At 40.5% G+C, this 19,127-nt stretch overlaps 1 protein-coding gene across 2 annotated transcripts in view; it reads right to left on the bottom strand.

Moving 5' to 3' along the window:
- LOC141106405 (membrane-spanning 4-domains subfamily A member 4A-like) overlaps positions 1–19,127 on the bottom strand; it is a 77,122-nt gene that overhangs the window by 10,492 nt on the left and 47,503 nt on the right. For both annotated transcript variants that reach the window (XM_073597167.1, XM_073597166.1), the window contains exons 4-5: positions 16,338–16,394; positions 2,828–3,004 (exon numbers count right to left, since the gene is read on the bottom strand). In XM_073597167.1, the coding sequence (XP_073453268.1) occupies positions 2,828–3,004; positions 16,338–16,394 (234 nt within the window). The remainder of the gene's footprint in view (positions 1–2,827; positions 3,005–16,337; positions 16,395–19,127) is intronic.

Genomic DNA, 19,127 nt, shown 5'->3' with positions numbered 1-19,127 from the left:
TTCCCTGTTATTTGGGTTTTGGTCCCTTTAGCCCTTTTACAGCCACAGCTGTTTTTATGTTTTTTTGTTTACATGTATAAAAAATGTTAGGCCTGAAGATTAGGTCTCTTTAATGAGAAATCAGGAGTCTAGAAGACCCCTAATATCTCACCTGTCCTCAAATAGACTATATAGTCTGTTTCTGTAACATGTAGGCACCGCCAAGGATCAGAAAGATCTGCAGAGTGAAGGAATGAAGAGAGAGTGGTAGTCCCTTTTCTGCAAATGTGGTAATAATAACTTAATTGTAATGCCTGTATAAGATTAGGCATTCTCTGGGGTAAGGTTGAAGTTTATCCATAAGGAACTTATGGAATCTTTTATGGTGTGTTTTGGGTGTATAGACATTGAATATGACTACTGTTTTCTTTCCCCAACAAAGCCACGTAGGCTAGTGGCGTAACGCGTAGGGTGAAGCCAAGAGATGTCTGGAGCCTGATGCCGGAATTCTTCAGCTAAAAATGCTGGAAATGAGTCTGTGGCTCAGATAATACAAGTGAGTGTGTTTCCTTTTGTGGTTGGCATGTTTAATATTGGAGGCTTCCTCTCTTTCCTTTAAATTCTGTATGGAGATGATGCCTAACATTTAATCCCTTCCCATCTGGCCTACTGTAATGCCCTGTACACACGGTCGTTTGTTGTCGGAAGTTCCGATCGTGTGTGGGCTCCATCTGACTTTTTCTGTCGGAATTTCCGACACACAAAGTTTGAGAGCAGGCTATAAAATTTTCCGACAACAAAATCCGATCGGTTAAATTCCGATCGTGTGTACACAAATCCGACGCACAAAGTGCCACACATGACGAAAGCTATTGGCTACTGTCCCGTTTATAGTCCCGACGTACGTGTTTTACATCACCGCATTCAGAACGATCAGATTTTCCGACAACTTTGTGCGACCGTGTGTATGCAAGACAAGTTTGAGCCAACATCTGTCGGAAAAAATCCATGGATTTTGTTGTCGGAATGTCCGATCAATGTCCGATCGTGTTTACAGGCCGGATCCCTATTGTGGGGGGGGGGTATAAAAATAAGGGGGCGCTAATAGTTTCTGAGTGTGACAGTAAAATACCAGTGATCAATATTTCATGGTCATTATAAACAATACTGTACAAAATAAATCATATTAAATAGCAACATATAGTGAATATAATAAACTGTGCATCAGTAAACAGCCAGTATTGTGCTCATAGCAGATATATTAAACACCTTCCTGTAAATAAGTCAAACCACACCTTAGATAATAGTGTGAGACTATCTGATCTGCTACACTCACACTATTATCTAACGTGTGGTTTGACTTATTTACAGGAAGGTGTTTAATATATCTGCTATGAGCACAATACTGGCTGTTTACTGATGCACAGTTTATTATATTCACTATATGTAGCTATTTAATATGATTTATTTTGTACAGTATTGTTTATAATGACCATGAAATATTGATCACTGGTATTTTACTGTCACACTTGACTATTAGCGCCCCCTTATTTTTATACACCCCCCTTTCAAGCTCAAAGTCTGCTCACCAAGCACTTTGAGGGGAGCAGCTTTTTGGTATATTTTTTAAGTTTCACTCATAACGCAGAGTTCTTTCTTTTTACTTTTTTATATTTTTTAGGGATCCCTATTATCCTGGGAGGACATCATATGATGTCCTCCCATGATCACACCTCGTGTGTGCCCCACAGGCCACGCTCTGGCACGATCTGTCACCCGCTGTGTCCGGATGACAGATCAGTTTATCGGCCTGCTGCCAGTACCATGGGATCGCTGTGGCCAATCACAGCAGATCACATTGTACACAATGAAAGGCTTTGATTCATGTGTACTATTGTGATGAGCTCCGTGATTGGTCACAGTGATCAACTGGTACAAGCAGGGCTAGTCACAGCCCATCTGTACCATGGGATTAGCTGTGGCCAATCACGGCTAATCACAATAGTAAACACTGAATTAATAGTTATAAATCAAGCATTTTTTCTGAATTAAAACTGTAAAATTCACAGTTATAAGCAATCATAGTTGTAAAAAAATCCTGATCACCTCCCCAGAGTAGTACAGTGTTACTATGGTAACACTAAATTGCTCTGGTCACTGTATTTATAAAAAGAAAAGAAAAGGAATGTAATAAAAAAAAAGAAAATATTTTAAAAAATTAAAAAAAAAATAATATTTTTTTTTTTTACTTATGCTGTCCCCAGTCAGTGTCCCTGATCACGGCCACACCAGTTTTATGATGATGCTGTACTGCACTGCTGACAGTAATAAAAATGTAAAAAATAAATAAATTTCTTCATTATCCAAAAAATTGTGACAAAAAAAAATACAACTTCAAAAAAACTCCCCATGCATCTTATTAAATACCTTGAGTTATCTACATTCCAAAAAGGGGTCGTTTGGGGGATATTTGTACTTTCCTGGCATTTTCGGGCCTCAAGAAATGAGTCGGTACATCAGGATTGATCGATTTTCAGATATAGAGTCTATAAGCTATTGTATATACTGGATAACTTTCCTACAGGCTAAATAATATACACTGATTTGGGTTATTTTCACCAAAGATATGTAGCAGAATACAGCTTGGAAAAATGTCATAACAGAAACGAAGAAAAACTGCATTAAGATTTTATATTATTCGTATAATATCCAACCTTGCCCCTTTTTATAGTATATATGATATTATTTGAATCAGTATACATATTTTTAGTGATTAATGTATTAAAGAAATTAAACATATATAACTAGAATATCAAGTGTTTTATATAATGACCAGAATAAGACTTACAAGTTTCTGTTGGCATAGCCTCTGAGCTTCATAGTAATTATAATTGTACCCACTATTGCCATAGTAACCGTAACCGTAACTGTAGCACCGCAGGGTTGCCAAATCGGCAATATTTAGGATCACAGCTACCATGCTGAAAATGGAGCTAATGATGTTCAGAGACAGAGAGCCTTTGATCTGTAAAGTGAAATCGGGAAGAATAAATCAATGATACAACAATACCATAAACAGTCCTATTTATAACATTTGCAAAGTGTTAAAGCGGTATTAAACCCGAAACCAAACATATAATATATCACAGTTTACCAATCATTAGATGTGGTGGCTGCATTTGTTTTCTTTTTTTTGTAATTTTCCCCCCTGTGTTTTCACCTGATGATCTAGCCAGGAACACACTTTTTATTTTAGAGAGCCTACACTCTGGATGAAGGAACAGAGACACCTTTGGACAGCAGCATTGTCAGTGTGGGAGGTCCCTGAGGATGAGCAGGTGCGGGAAAGGCATTGGGCGGAGAATAGAGCGTGACATCGAGCCGCCACGCCGGTCGGGTCAGTGGCAGCGTTTGATGGGTCTTGTGAGTGCTTAGTGCATATACTGCCCTCAGTGAGAGAAGAGGATTTAAAAGTTGCCAGACCCACTGAGTGGATTGATCCGGGGATCTCAGATTGAGCTCGTATTGCTGCTTCATTCTTTGGCAGCACGTTCATGCGATGAGTGGGTAGTCTCACTTTTGGTGGAAGAAAGTGCTCAAATTGTTGGTGTAAAGCTTTGGATGTTTGGTGAAGAAAGTTCACATACTAATGGATGGAACAATTGTTTATTTCCATCACTATTCATCATAGTGGACTTATTTATTATACTTATTTATAAATTAGGGCTGGGAAAATTAAAGATTAATTCCTCGATTAATCATTAATTTTTTTGATCGATCAAAAATCTTTTGATAGGTACTCACCTCTCCGCCGGCTTCCGGGTCTTCAGGGAGTTCCGTCGGAGATCCGGCGACGTCACCGGACTCCTCCCCCCTTCCCCAAGTGCCACCGTCTGCTAACGAAGGGAAGGGGGGAGGAGTTCTGTGACGTCGATGTCCATGAAATCATAAATTGAGGAAGACAGATCCTAACGATTTGATTGATCTCACTGGTCAAAGTATTCAGATAAACATCTATGTAAATCTTGGACTTGGCTATGAAAATCCACAAATCTGAGGGCTTTCCTGGCGGTAAGTCAGTTTGAAGATGAACTGACATTGATTGATTATCCAGCAATCAAGAAACATTTATGATGAGGGCACTTTATTTTCCATAGAGCTGACACTTTGCTGTCTCAGCAGGTGATGGGTGTCTCTGGCTCTCCATTGATGCACAACGGTGCTATTTAAATAGACTGTAGGGTGACGCCGTAGCCCCGCCTCGCCTCGCTGAGGAAGTTCTGATTGAACGTAACGCGTACGGGGGAGGAGCTACGCATGACGTCAGCTAAAAGTAGTTGGATCTGTATGTGCATTATAATTAATCAAAATTAGTCGATTAATTGATTTAAAAAAATCAGTTAATCGAACATGAAAATTTTAATCAGTAACAGCCCTATTATAAACGATATTTGGTTATATTTACATATACACTCCCGGACCATTTTATTAGGAACACCTGTTCAATTGTTTGGTAACACAAATTGCTAATCAGCCAATCACATGGAAGCAACTCAATGCATTTTGGCATCTAGACATGGTGAAGTTCAAACTGAGGATCAGAATGGGGAATAAAAGGGATTTAAGTACTGTAACTTTGAAGGTGGTATGGTTGTTTGTGCCAGACGGGCTGGTCTTAGTATTTCAAAAACTGCTGATCTACTGGGATTTTCACACACAACCATCTCTGGAGTTTACAGAGAATGGTCCGAAAAAGAGAAAATGTCCAGTGAGCGGCAGTTGTGTGGACGAGAATGCCTTTTTGATGTCAGAGCTTAGAGGAGAATGGGCAGACTGGTTCCAGATGATAGAAAGGCAACAGTAACTTAAATAACCACTCGTTACAACCAAGGTATGCAGAATACCATCTCTGAATGCGCAACACATCGAACCTTGAAGCAGATGGGCTACAGCAGCAGAAGACCACACCAGGTGCCACTCCTATCAGCTAAGAACAGGAAACTGAGGCTACAGTTTGTACAGGTTTAAATTCAGCTGCGACATTCAAATGGTAGGGTCAGAAAATGGCATTAACAACATAAAAGCATGGATCCATCCTGCCTTGCTTAATTGGTACTAAGGGGCCCAAGGTGTGCCAGGAAAATATCCCCCACACCATTACACCACCACCAGTCTGAACCATTTGTACATCATTTAACCACTTACGAACCGCCGCACGCCGATATACGTTCTAACTTTGAAGAGGAATATCATTGTTATGGCAGCAGCTAACTGCCATAACCCCAGTATCCTCTTCTTCGTCCGGCGGTCCACTTTCCGATTCACCGCAAGATCACTTTTATCGGTGGTGGGAGAGGGCCCCCCCGCTCCCGCCTTTATCCGGTGCCCTCCTTTTGACCCCAGATCTCATATTTAAGAGGTCCTGTCATGATTTTTTTCTATTACAAGGGATGTTTACATCCCTTGTAATAGTAATAAAAATGACACATTTAAAAATAAAAAAAAACAGGGTAAAAAAATAAAATAAAAGGTAAAATAAATAAGAAAAAAAAAATTTTTAAACACGCCCCATCCTGCCGAGCTTGCATGCAAAAGTGATCGCATACGTGAGTAGCGCCCGCATATGAAAATGGTGTTCAAACCACACATGTGAGGTATCACCGTGATCGGAAGAGTGAGAGCAATAATTCTAGACCTCCTCTGTAACTCAAAAAATACAACCTGTAGAATTTTTTAAACGTCACCTATGGAGATTTTTAAGGGTAAAAGTTTGTCGCCATTCCACGAGCGGGCGCAATTTTGAAGCGTGACATGTTGGGTATCAATTTAACATTATCTTTCACAATATAAAAACAATTGGGCTAACTTTATTGTTGTCTTATATTTTAATTCAAAAAAAGTGTATTTTTTCCAAAAATATGGTGTGACAGAAAGTATTGCAACGACTGCCATTTTCTAGCAAAAAAAAAAAATCTTTTTAACTTGTTAACAACAAATCTCAAAAAGAGGCTTGGTCCTTACATCTCAACCTACCTGAGTATTGTTGCTGACCATGTCCATCCCTTTATGACTACAGTGTACCCATCTTCTGATAGCTTCTAGCAGGATAATGCTGCTTTCTTGAACATGACAATGAGGTCACTGTACTCCTATGGTCTCCAAAAATGTCAAATATGCGCTGGCCCAGGCTTATGTCAAAATGGCACCGGCTCAATGCTCAACCCGGAATGCCCAAGGTGGATAGTTGAATGGGGGCTTGTAACTGCATCCCAAACAATTTCTGACGCGTTTCGTGTGTATCACACTCATCAGGGGCAGGTGCTAATAGTATATAGGGACTCACTATAATGAGGTATAATAAGTATGGAGCTGGGGCCAACCAATCTTTGCCGGGAGCTGAGGTGATGGAACAGCGTGCTGGCAGGGCGTACATCCGAAACTTCCCCAAAACACAGAACACAAGTTGGGGGTATCTATAGTAAGACTGGATATTGCAACAATGGTGGCTGCCAGAGGGAGTTAGTGTCTCTGCGCTGGAAAGGAATAGTAAGGTGGACTGCAGCATCAAACGTTAAATGACAACAGGGAGCTGCGCCTGGGGAAGCCAGATATAGCAGCCCTGCACACGTGCATGCTGACTCCCACCAGCGTCATGCAAGCATTTATTACAATGTTTTCTCACCTATGTGGTTTCTGTCATTGACATGTTTTATGATTTTTATGACAATAAATGTGTACTTTTTTTCAATCTATCGCCACCATGTCTATGACCTCATTTAAAGTCCCAAACTTCCCGTTTCCTTCAAATTAGGGATGGAGGCACATTCTATATGTGCCTCATATAAAGTCCCACCACTTTCCCCATTGTTTCCTCGTATTAGGGATGGAGGCTTATAGACTGGATTGACAGCTCCTCTTTTTCCCTGTCACCCAGGTGTGAGATAATCAAACCCTTGACATTTATCTACTATGTCCGGGTTTGTGTTCTAGAGACATAGATGTTCTTTCTACGTCTGTGAGATGATTCAGCACAGACATTTTAGTTTAGAGTCTCCATATTGAGGTTTGTATGACCTGGGCTTTTTCTGTCTATTGCCGGGAGCTGCAATGCACTCTGCGTGCCCCCGTCCCCTCACCCTCCTTCCCGCCCCCTTCAGGTGGTGGGGGATGGGTGTGTGGGGGGGAGGGCTGTTTCACAGCGCATCGGCGCCACGCAACCTGTTTCTCGTGTGCCGTCATCACTTGGCGCCATCACGTCGAGCATGCGACTTTACCATCCGGGCCGGCACAGCTGGGGAAACGAGCGTCTGTCGTGGGCGGTGTTCACCGCCGGCATCGGAGCCCCCCCCGTTCTTGCCGTGCTTGCGTGACGCTGGTGGGAGTCAGCTTGCACGTGTGCAGGGCTGCTATATCTGGCTTCCCCAGACACAGCTCCCTGTTGTCATTCAACGTTTGATGCCGCAGTCCACCTTACTATTCCTTTCCAGCGCAGAGACACTAACTCCCTCTGGCAGCCACCATTGGTGCAATATCCAGTCTTACTACAGATACCCCCAACTTGTGTTCTGTGTTTTGGGGAAGTTTCGGATGTACGCCCTGCCAGCACGCTGCTCCATCACCTCAGCTCCCGGCAAAGATTGGTTGGCCCCGGCTCCATACTTATTATACCTCATTATAGTGAGTCCCTATATACTATTAGCACCTGCCCCTGATGAGTGTCATACACATGAAACGCGTCGGGCATTGTTTGGGATGCAGATACAAGCCCCCATTCAACCATCCACCTTGGGCATTCCGGGTTGTTTCCCCACACCCCGATTACTCTACTTCTTATCTTCAAATCTGATTTTGCAATTTACTATGGTCTCACTGTCTCATTTGCAAGTGCTGTTTACATGTTACATGATGTATTTACTGATCAATCCAGACCACTGCGGGGCACGTGGCTACCATACCTGGATGTACCCTAGTTGCCTGTATTGCACGCACACTTTCAATAGTGTGTGTGTGAACAAACATGAAATTACATTTATTACAATGTTTTCTCACCTATGTGGTTTCTGTCATTGACATGTTTTATGATTTTTATGACAATAAATGTGTACTTTTTTTCAATCTATCTCCACCATGTCTATGACCTCATTTAAAGTCCCAAACTTTCCGTTTCCTGATGGACCGCCGCGCGATATAATCGCCAAATTTCACTATTTTCGCACCAAAGAACCACTCCTGGCTGCAGCTAGAGTGAACGATACGCTGACCTTCCAGGTACATACTTATCAGCTATTTGCTGACCTCTCCCTGCTCACTATTTCTAAAAGACAGGCTTTAAAGCCTCTTCACCAAATTCTACAGAGACATCAAATCGCATATCAATGGGGTTTCCTGTTTTCAATTTGTTTCACGCACCAAGGGTCTAAATATGTCTGCCGTTCTGCTGAAGAATTCTAGTCTTTCTTACAAGACATGCAGCTTTTAGAATGCCCTCTCAACCAAAATAGCACGCAAAGTCGATTAGCCCCCCACTCTCTGCAAACACCAGCAGCAGGAAGTGATAGAAGTCGCCAGGGGCAATCAAAGCATGGTCGTTTTGGGCTCTAGATGGCCTTGTCCCGGCACAGCGACCAGCTTTACTTTATTACGTAGCCTTGTGCTATTTTTTTTATTGTTATATTTGATGCTTTATGTTACATGGTTGCTCCTTACACTTATATTTATGCTCCCCCTCTTGGGCTTTTATAGCACATTTTTAGGGACGTAGTTATCAACTTTCTATATGTATTATATTTTTATTGTTGGCAGTGCTCCCTTTAGAGGAGTCTTTGTGCCCCCAGTTAGCTACCCTCAGATCACCATTAATATTATGTGGATATCAGACGGTAGCACTTTGGCCTCTGGTGTACGCCCTTGTGTTTTGTCCTTTGCTCTCTATACCATATTGCAAATTTTAAATACATTTGCTCTACGAGAGATAGTCCTTCTTCCTTCTTTCCTACTTCTTTTCCTGCGGTAGTCGCAGTCACATTATATATTGTTAAATCATCTGTAATTCAGTTCATAACATCATTATTATGGCCCCCCTAAATGTTTTGACCTTTAAATGTCCAAGGTCCTAATATACCACATAAACGTACCAAGGCATTTCGCTGTTTTGCTGCATCCAAAAGCCATATTGTTTGTCTACAAGAGACTCATTTTACGGCTCGAGCCACCCCCCTTTTTTTTAGTACCTTTTATCCACAAGTATTTACAGCCTCAGCAGCTATTAAACAACGAGGGGTTCTTATAGCTTCCCACCGCACAACCCCATTTGTACCCACATCTGAAATTAAAGACCCAGAGGATCGTTATCTCATACTTACTGGACACATTTCTGATGTAACGGTAACCATAGTATCATATTATGCTCCTAATAAACAACCAAACTTTTTTTCTTTCCCATCTTTTCCATGTAGTTGATACCCATAAATTAGGTATTGTGATAATATGTGGAGATTCAAACCAAGTCCTCTCCCTTTTTAGATAAATCCCCACCCTGTCCCTCTTCCAGTCCTTCTAAACTTTCATTTCAACAACTTCTTTCTAAATATAACTTGTTTGACTCTTGGCGTGAGCTTAACTCAGCTCGCAGACGCTTTACCTACTACTCTCATCCACATAAATCATTCTCTAGGATTGATCATATTTTCCTAAATATAGGTATGGCACCAGAAGTCCTTTCCTCGATCATTATACCCTTTACCTGGTCTGATCATAGTGCAGTTTGTACTACCATCTCCTCCCCTGTCTCAAAAGCATGAGATACATCCTGGTGTATAAACAATTCGATTTTAACTCACCCATCCCACTCTTTAGATATCAAGCTCGCTCTCACTGACTATCTCACTAATAACACTTCTCCAGATATTTCTCTACTCACTCTTTGGGAAGCCCATAAACCTGTAATCCGGGGTGCCCTTATCCGACAGGCATCATTTCTCAAACGTGAGCACAAACTCTTACAATAAAAATTAGAAACTTATTTTAATTCTTGTCATAACGCATTTTAAAACTCTCCCTCCCCCTCCGCTAAAGCTAAACTTGATAGGGCCCATTTAGAGTTTGACTTGTTTCCTACCGACTCTGCAGATAATCTTTTACGCAAATCACAACACCTCTATTATCTCAAAGCAAACAAACCTGATACCCTTTTAGCTCGAACCTTGCGTTCACTGTATAAACCCACAACATCTGTGCGACTTAAGCTAAATCAAGATAATTATACAAGTAGTCCAGTCAAAATTTTACACACCTTTCGCTCAAATCTTGCTAAATTATACTCTTCAAACTATATATTTGATCACACAGTTGCTGGTGTCCTTTTTTCCCCTATCACACTTCCAACACTTTCCCAAACTCATCGTGAAAGACTTGAGTGCCCAATTTCTGTAGCGGAAGTTAGTATGGCTATCAAAGCTTTAAAACCTAAAAAGTGTCCTGGCCCAGATGGGTTTTCAGCTTCTTATTACAGGAAGTTTTCTCATATTTTAACTCATATTCTGACTGAAGCCTTTAATTAGCTGCTGAAGGGACACTCTTTTCATTCAGAATCTTTAATGGCTATAATCTCTTTGTTATCTAAACCTAAATCTAGTACAACCTCCTGGACAAATTATCATCCTATTTTGCTCCTTAATCTTGACATAAAACGTTTAGCCAAAATACTAGCAACTCATTTAAATCAGATGATAGATGAACTTATTCACAGTGGTCAAGTTGGATTTATCCGCCTATGCCAAGCAGGTGACAATGTTCGCAGAGCTTCGCTACTTGCTCATGCAACCAAATCTAGATGTTTATCAGAATGTTTTCTTACCCTCAATATTAGAAAAGCTTTTGACACAGTTTCATGGTCCTATCTTCAGTACACGCTTCAAAAATGGGGATTTGGACCACATTTCTTAAAGTGGATTTCTTCCCTATATGATAAACTGAAAGCATATATAAAATATGCCGGTTTTAAATCTGACCTATTCCCTATTGGAAGTGGACCCTGTCAAGGATGCCCTTTCCACACTTTTTTTTTGCTCTCATCATCGAGCCTCTTGCCCAATTGATTAGATCAGACCAAAACATTAAAGGTATTGAATTAGGCGGATATCATCATAAAGTCTGCCTTTTTGCTGATGATATCTTACTCTTTATGACTTCTCCCTATATCACAGCACCTAATCTCCTGTTTTTCACACATTTCAGGTCTGACAGTTAATTACCAAAAATCCACTGCACTCAACATCTCCCTATCTCCTGCTGAACTTCAACTTGCTAAAAACTCACTCCCCTTTGCATGGACACCACATCGACTCCCATACCTAGGAATCCAACTTACTACTAAAATAACCAATTTATATTCAGCTAACTTCCCTCCGTTACTGAAATAGGTTACCGAATTGTTAACACAATGGTCCTCTATCTTCTTATCCTTAATAGGAAAAATTAATGTAATCAAGAAGGCTATTTTACCCAAATTCTTATACCTTTTTAGAGTCCTGCCCATTTCAGTGCCATCCCATTTCTTATGACTTATTCAGCGTAGAATTATGTAATTTATCTGGGGCACAGCTAAACCCTGTACCTCTAAATCCACTTTTTGTCTTCCACAACAACGTGAAGGCTTAGGTCTCCCCGATATTTCTGCCTATTATCTTGCAGTTCATTTTGCACATTTACCTATATACTATGCAGTAAATGAAGTTCTAGTATGGGTAGCAATTGAGTCTGTTGACTGTGACCCTTTCTCAGTAGCTAATATGTTATGGTTACGTCCAGTTGATCGAACATATATCTACAATCCTATCATGAAACACTCTTTATCCATCTGGGATAGATTCAAAACCACTCTTGGCCTTCAATCACCCCATATACCACTTTTTATTAAAAAGCCAGCCCTTTACCCTTCCTTGATTTCCCCTAATTCCTTTAATGCGTGGAGTGCAGCTAATCTATTTAGATTAAAGAAGATGCGGATACAAATCTATATACACTCCTTTCCTACTCTATGTGAAACTTATGGACTTCCCCAATCAGAATTATTCCGTTATTTACAGATTAAAAATTGTTTCCAACCATACCTACAATCAGGTGTCACATTTTGAGCATATACAGTATCTCACTAAAGTGAGTACACGCCTCACATTTTTGTAAATATTTTATTTTATCTTTTCATGTGACAACACTGAAGAAATGACACTTTGCTACAATGTAAAGTAGTGAGTGTACAGCTTGTATAACAATGTGAATTTGCTGTCCCCTCAAAATAAATCAACACACAGCCATTAATGTCTAAACTACTGGCAACAAAAGTGAGTACAGCCCTAAGTGAAAATGTCCAAATTGGGTCCAAAGTGTCAATATTTTGTGTGGCCACCATTATTTTCCAGCACTGCCTTAACCTTCTTGACCCTTTTGACATGGAGTTCACAGGTTGCCACTGGAGTCCTCTTCCACTCCTCCACAATGACATCACAGAGCTGGTAAATGTTAGAGACCTTGCGCTCCTCCACCTTTGGGTTAATGGTGCCCCACAGATGCTCAATAGGGTTTAGGTCTGGAGACATGCTTGGCCAGTTCATCACCTTTACCCTTAGCTTCTTTAGCAAGGCAGTGGCCGTCTTGGAGATGTGTTTGGGGTCGTTATCTTGTTGGAATACTGCTCTGCGGCCCAGTCAACAAAGGGAGGGGATCATGCTCTGCTTCAGTATGTCACAGTACATGTTGGCATTCATGGTTCCCTCAATGAACTGTAGCTCCCCAGTGCCGGCAGCACTCATGCAGCCCCAGACCATGACACTCCCACCATTATGCTTGACTGTAGGTAAGACACATTTGTCTTTGTACTCCTCACCTGGTTGCAGCCACACACGCTTGACACCATCTGAACCAAATAAATTTATCTTGGTCTCATCAGACCACAGGACATGGTTGCTTGTCTTCAGCAAACTGTTTGCGGGCTTTCTTGTGCAGCATCTTTAGAAGAGGCTTCCTTCTGGGACGACAGCCATGCAGACCAATTTGATGCAGCATGTGACGTATGGTCAGAGCACTGACAGGCTGAGCCACCCCAGCCCTTCAACCTCTGCAGCAATGCTGGCAGCACTCATACATCTATATCCTAAAGACAACCTCTGGATATGACGCTGAGTATGTGCACTCAACTTCTTTGGTCGACCATGGCGAGACCTGTTCTGAGATGAACCTGTCCTGTTAAACTGCTGTATGGTCTTGGCCACCGTGCTGCAACTCAGTTTCAGGGTCTTGGCAATCTTCTTATAGCCTAGGCCATCTTCATGTAAAGCAACAATTCTTTTTTTCAGATCCTCAGAGAGTTCTTTGCCATGAGGTGCCATGTTGAACTTCCAGTGACCAGTATGAGAGAGTGAGCGCGATAACACCAAATTTAACACACCTACTCCCCATTCACACCTGAAACCTTGTAACACTAACAAGTCACATGACACTAGGGAAGGAAAATAGCTAATTGGGCCCAATTTGGAAATTTTCACTTAGGGGTGTGCTCACTTTTGTTGCCAGCGGTTTAGACATTAATGGCTGTGTGTTGAGTTATTTTGAGGGGACAGCAAATTTGCACTGTTATACAAGCTGTACACTCACTACTTTAGATTGTAGCAAAGTGTCATTTATTCAGTGTTGTCACATGAAAAGGTATAATAAAATATTTACAAAAATGTGAGGGGTGTACTCACTTTTGTGAGATACTGTATGTAATTATGTTCTACATATCAGAGGGCTCTGTTTCAATTCTTTATAAACAAATTCTAGCTAGTTTTGATACTAGCCCCCTCCCTATGTTTCTAAATGGGAACAAGATCTAAACCACTCATTCGATGATATTGAATTGTCCAGTATATGGTTAGCCACTAAATCTGTTTCCTCTAATGTTGTTGCTGTGGAAACAAATGATAAGGTGCTTTCTCGGGGGTATTTAGTTCCTGCTAGGATAGCAAAATATGCTCCTGATTACCCTGTGGCTTGTTTTGTTCAGATCCTGGCACCCAACTCCATATATGGTGGGATTGTCCAATAGCCCAAAAATTTTGGAAGGCAGTTTTTGATTTAGCTTCTAAAGTGTTTGAAGCTTCCATACAACCTAATCCTGTTTTAGCTCTTTTGAATCTAAAACCAGACGGAATTACACGGAATCAATTTTGCCTTCTTTTACAGCTCTTAACAGCCGCAAAACAAACCATAGCTAAGGCATGGAAAACTCAAAATCTGATTGTAGCCAAAACCATTCACAGAACCAATAATCGGATCTGCAAATTTGAAAAACTTTGCTTACCTTGGGTTAAACATTGTTTACCTCCAAACTTTGATGACACTTTACTATTGCCATGGTAATAATACTTCATTTACCCTTTCATCACCCTTCATTCTGTTGAAGCTGCACTACCTCTATCAAATTTACCACTTACTACCGCTGTATTTCTTCCCTTTTCTTTACTTCTTCTATTCTCTTACTCCTTTTTCATGACCCTTTCCCTTTTATCAGTTCTTATGTGGTACTAACAGTGTTGTTCTCCAGACCCATTGAAATGTACTTTTTCTTTACTGATTTGTTAATTACCTTGTTTTTAATCAGACAGGCAGTCAACAATCTACCTTCCTTTTTCTTTTCAATTATATGACATTTTTGACATTTGACCTTGATGGTCTATTTGATGCTTATCCATTTCATGCCTAAGCCTATTTCTGACATTTGTTGCTTAAAAGTTAAAATCCATATTTTTTGCTAGAAAATTACTTAGAACCTCCAAACATTATATATATATTTTTTTTAGCAGAGACCCTAGAGAATAAAATGCCTATTATTGCAATATTTTATGTCATTTCAAATGCAATTTTGGGGAAAAAAGACACTTTCATGTATTAAAAAAAATGAAAACAGTAAAGTTAGCCCAATTTTTTGGTATAATGTGAAAGATGATGTTACAGCGAGTAAAAAAATACCTAACACGTCATGCTTTGACATTGAGCACACTTGAGGAATGAAGACAAACTACAGTACCTAAATACCTCCATATGCGACATTTTAAAACATTTTTATGGTTACCAGGTTAGAGTTACAGAGAAGATCTAGTGCTAGAATTATTGCTCTCACTCTGACGATCGCGGCAATACCTCACATGTGTGATTTGAACACTGTTTACATATGTGGGCATGACTTATGCGTGCTTTTTCTTTGCTGCACGAACTCAAAAAATGTTGATCACTTTTATTGCTGTCACAAGGAATGTAAACATCCCTTGTGATAGTAATAGGTGGTGGCAGGTACTCTTTATGAAGGGATCAGGGGTCTTTTAGACCCCGATCCCTCCTTAGCACTTGACAGTATTCAGAATCGCCGTTTTTGGCGATCTAAATACTTTAATTTTTTTTTTTTAATTGCCGCCATTGGCAGCCAACTAAACCGGAAGTGACATCCTGACGTTGCTTCTGTGTTTACACAAAGGAGACTCGATCGAACAGGGCACCCACCACAAAGCAACCCCTTCTATATTGAGCACATGTGGCCTGCTATGGTTCAGGAGGGTGGGGGCGTGCTGCATGCTCAGATAAGGGTCTGGTATGGATTATAGGGGGGGCCCACGTCATTTAAAAAAAAAATGGTGTGGGGGTTCCCATCAATCTCCATACAAGACCTAAGCGTCTGGTATAAATTTTGGGGGGACGCCCACACCATTTTTTTTTGGTGTAGGATTTGCCTTAAAACCATATCAGAACCAGAGGGCCGTTTTTTTCACTTTGTGTATTATCTGCAATGTTTTTTTTTTTTCAAGAAAGCTTGCAGCCGGGAAAATCTATTTAAACATTATTTTTTCCTTTATATATGTCAGTTTTGCTACAGTAGGTTCTATACATATGTGTCACTTTACCAGCAGACTAAGGGGATCCCCCCAGCACTATATTTAAAGGAATTTTTCATTTTTATTGTTTCACTTTAAGCATCAATAAAATTACTGCTCATTTAAAAATTATATTTTTTAAAAAACATTTTTGCATTAATCCGCAGGGCAGTACCCCAGCTCTCACACTCTTTTTATGGGTATCAATAACTTTCATATAAGCCTTCAAAATGGAGACTTTTGATTTTTCAAGTTCGGGTCCCATAGACTTTAATATGGTTCGCTGTTCGGGTCCGAACTTTTTCCATTTTCTGGTGCGAACTGAACCAGGGGGTATTCGGCCCAACACTATCAGCTATAAATAGATTTTTTTCAACCTTTGGAGAAAGTTTATACTCACCTTATAGCAATGTTACTTTCTGACTACTTAGAAAATGAAAAGAAAAAAAAACTCACCAAGCAGACATTGGGTTTTTTCTGAGCTGCAAGTGTCAGAGATGCGGCAATGATGTACTGTAAAATAAAAAAAATTATTAAAAAAAAAAACACATCTTCACATTCTAAAACATTCTACACACAAATGTCAGAAGCATTTGTGCAAACTGAACAAAATTTAATTGTACTGTATTTAAATAGAGAAATTTCTGTACTGTCAGCTCCATCTATTGGCCAAAATGCAGTATAGTTTTCTGAAATACCTCAAACAGTAAACAATGCTGCATTTGGCCACTAGATGGAGCTGATGATACAGGAATTTATCTCTTAGAAAAAATACGGTGACATTTTGTTCAGCTTGCACAAATGCTTCTGACATTAATGCACCTAACGGAAGAAAGAACACGAGTAAATTTAAATGTAGATATCAAAACTGATATTACTTGGCACTTATACATAACAGGGGGTCCCAGAATGAAGGCTGCAAGATCTGTGCACAGGGCATCCGTTTGCCACGGCCTGTGGCAGAGCCAGATAAGCCGGGGGGGAGCTGTCAAAAAGCTGGTTGATGGAAGTGAGAGTGCTGGAAGGGGTATTACTGAAGCTGCTGGTTCTCAGTGTACATGCTGTGCTGGAGTCAAGATAGAGGTCCTCCCAGGTTGCAGAGTGGTGTGGGAGGTTGCTAGGCATTTTAAAGTGCAGCTCCTTTGTCAGGACAGATGTTCTGTACATGAATTTTGTAGACCACATTGTGGGACCCCCTGATAAATGTAAATGCCAAGTACCCAGGAAGGTGCAGTGAGTTGTCTCCAGATATGTATAACTAGTACTGGCATGCATAATAAGATATACATCACCCCTAGGTATATGCATACATTCTGTGATTCACAGAATAATACTGGGTGGCAAAAAAGAAGCTCTATACCATTGTGTTGGCGATCAGCAAATCTTCCAAAAATTACAGATTGTAACTCTGCACACTCAACAGAGCCAGAGTTGGAGTAACTTATCCATGAAGCCCGAGAGACACCTTCGAAATATATGACCTCTTGGGCCTACTGGAACCATTTGGTGGAGTCTACGGAATACAAATTTCTGATGACGCACCCACCATGATCACGCAGTATGAAGGTGGTGGAGGAATAGTTTCCTCCCTTTACCCCCTCCCACCTCCCCTTCTTACCTTGACCTCCCCTCCTCTTCTTTTTTTTTGCCCCCCTTCCCCTTACTCCTTGTATTCTACCCTCCCTACTATTCTACTTCCCTGACCCTATATTCCCCTAACTGGACCGCCTAGGACCTATTAGTGAATAGGCATAAGCCAACCTGTTTGGATTACTATTTCAACAATTTTTGCTAGTACCTATGGTTTTACATGTACTGTCCTATGTATATAAGTTTCTATAACATATGTTTTTTTCTTCATCTCTGGCCATGTTTAAATGGTTATAGATATATGTCAGTTGCACCCACTTATTAGGTAACGTCTCTTTTTTTTTTAACTGATTATTGACTTTGTGTTTTTGTTTACAAACAATTTTTTTTTTTTTTAGTGCAAAAAAGAATGGTGCAAAAAGTGGTGGCATATGAGAAGAAAAATGCATTACACATGGTTTACAGGTAAGGAAAATGTTGTTAGTCTATACAATATGTGATAGATGTACATTGCTATGGTTAACTAATATGCTAACAGTAGAATCCTTGAATTCAATAAACAACTTAAGTTTTTCATTGATCTGTGATAAAAAGTTTTATTATTCTGGGTTTAAGAAGTGTTTAGAGTGAGTGAACCAAGGATCTCATTTCTTATCATATAAGTGATTTGTGTAGGGTGTGAAATATTTTTTCCATGAGGTTAATATTGTTTATTCGTACTTTCAATTGGGCTAGAGGTACTGATGGGGATTTCCAACGGTATGCGATCAGCCAGTGTATTGACACACACATTGTATGGATCAGTCTCATGTGATGAATGGATAGTCCCATGATTGGGGAGAATAAAAGGTTATTGACTTTGTAGCCTAATTCTTATCTTTAGTTTTTACCATTCTAAGATGATTGGTGATTAAGCTGTCTCCTTGCCGACACTGAGATGGGGAGCATGCGCAGTCTGTACCAAGCGGCCGGCTTGGATGACGTCACCTCGGCGTGCGCCGATTGGATGACTACAAGCGGGGCGTGTGCACAAAAGGCACGCTGTTCAGCGTCCCTCTACTGACTTCCTGGGTACAGTCGCTCTCTACCCAAGCGGCTGCTTTTTTTCCTCCCTCCCCCCCTTTTTCCTCTTCCCTCTTCCCCCTCCTCTTTCCCTCCTGCCCCTCCCTTCTTTCTTCCCTCCCTCCCCCACCCTTTCGTCTCCCCCCCTTCCCTTCCCTTGTTGCCAGCTGCCATATATCTATTTCCGGATTTATCCCTTTTTTAGTTATCTTTACATACTGATTTTGCTAACCATACTACTAGCATATATAACTAGCATATATAAATATACCTTTGTTATTATGTTGCATATGTTCCCATAGTGTACGAATACTTCCTGGGTCTTTCCTGACTAGGACTGGCCTGTATAGGTTTCCATCTTAGCCTATCCAATTTGCAGTGTTTATTTATTATTTTTTGTCACTAATATCTTTGGTTTATGTTTTATGTTTTACATTGACGTATTATCTGTTATATTTATTCAATGTCCTATATTTCAGTTCCATGCTCCTGAAGAAGCGCTAGGCGCGCAACATGTTGAGCTGTAAATCTTAAGATTTACAGCTCCGTTGGTAGATGTTAACATCTACCAACGACATAGCTCTCCTCTGAATT

Source organism: Aquarana catesbeiana, linkage group LG08 (genome assembly GCF_042186555.1).
Source record: "Aquarana catesbeiana isolate 2022-GZ linkage group LG08, ASM4218655v1, whole genome shotgun sequence".
Taxonomy (NCBI): Eukaryota; Metazoa; Chordata; class Amphibia; order Anura; family Ranidae; genus Aquarana; species Aquarana catesbeiana.
This window is presented reverse-complemented; position numbering and strand designations above follow the sequence as displayed.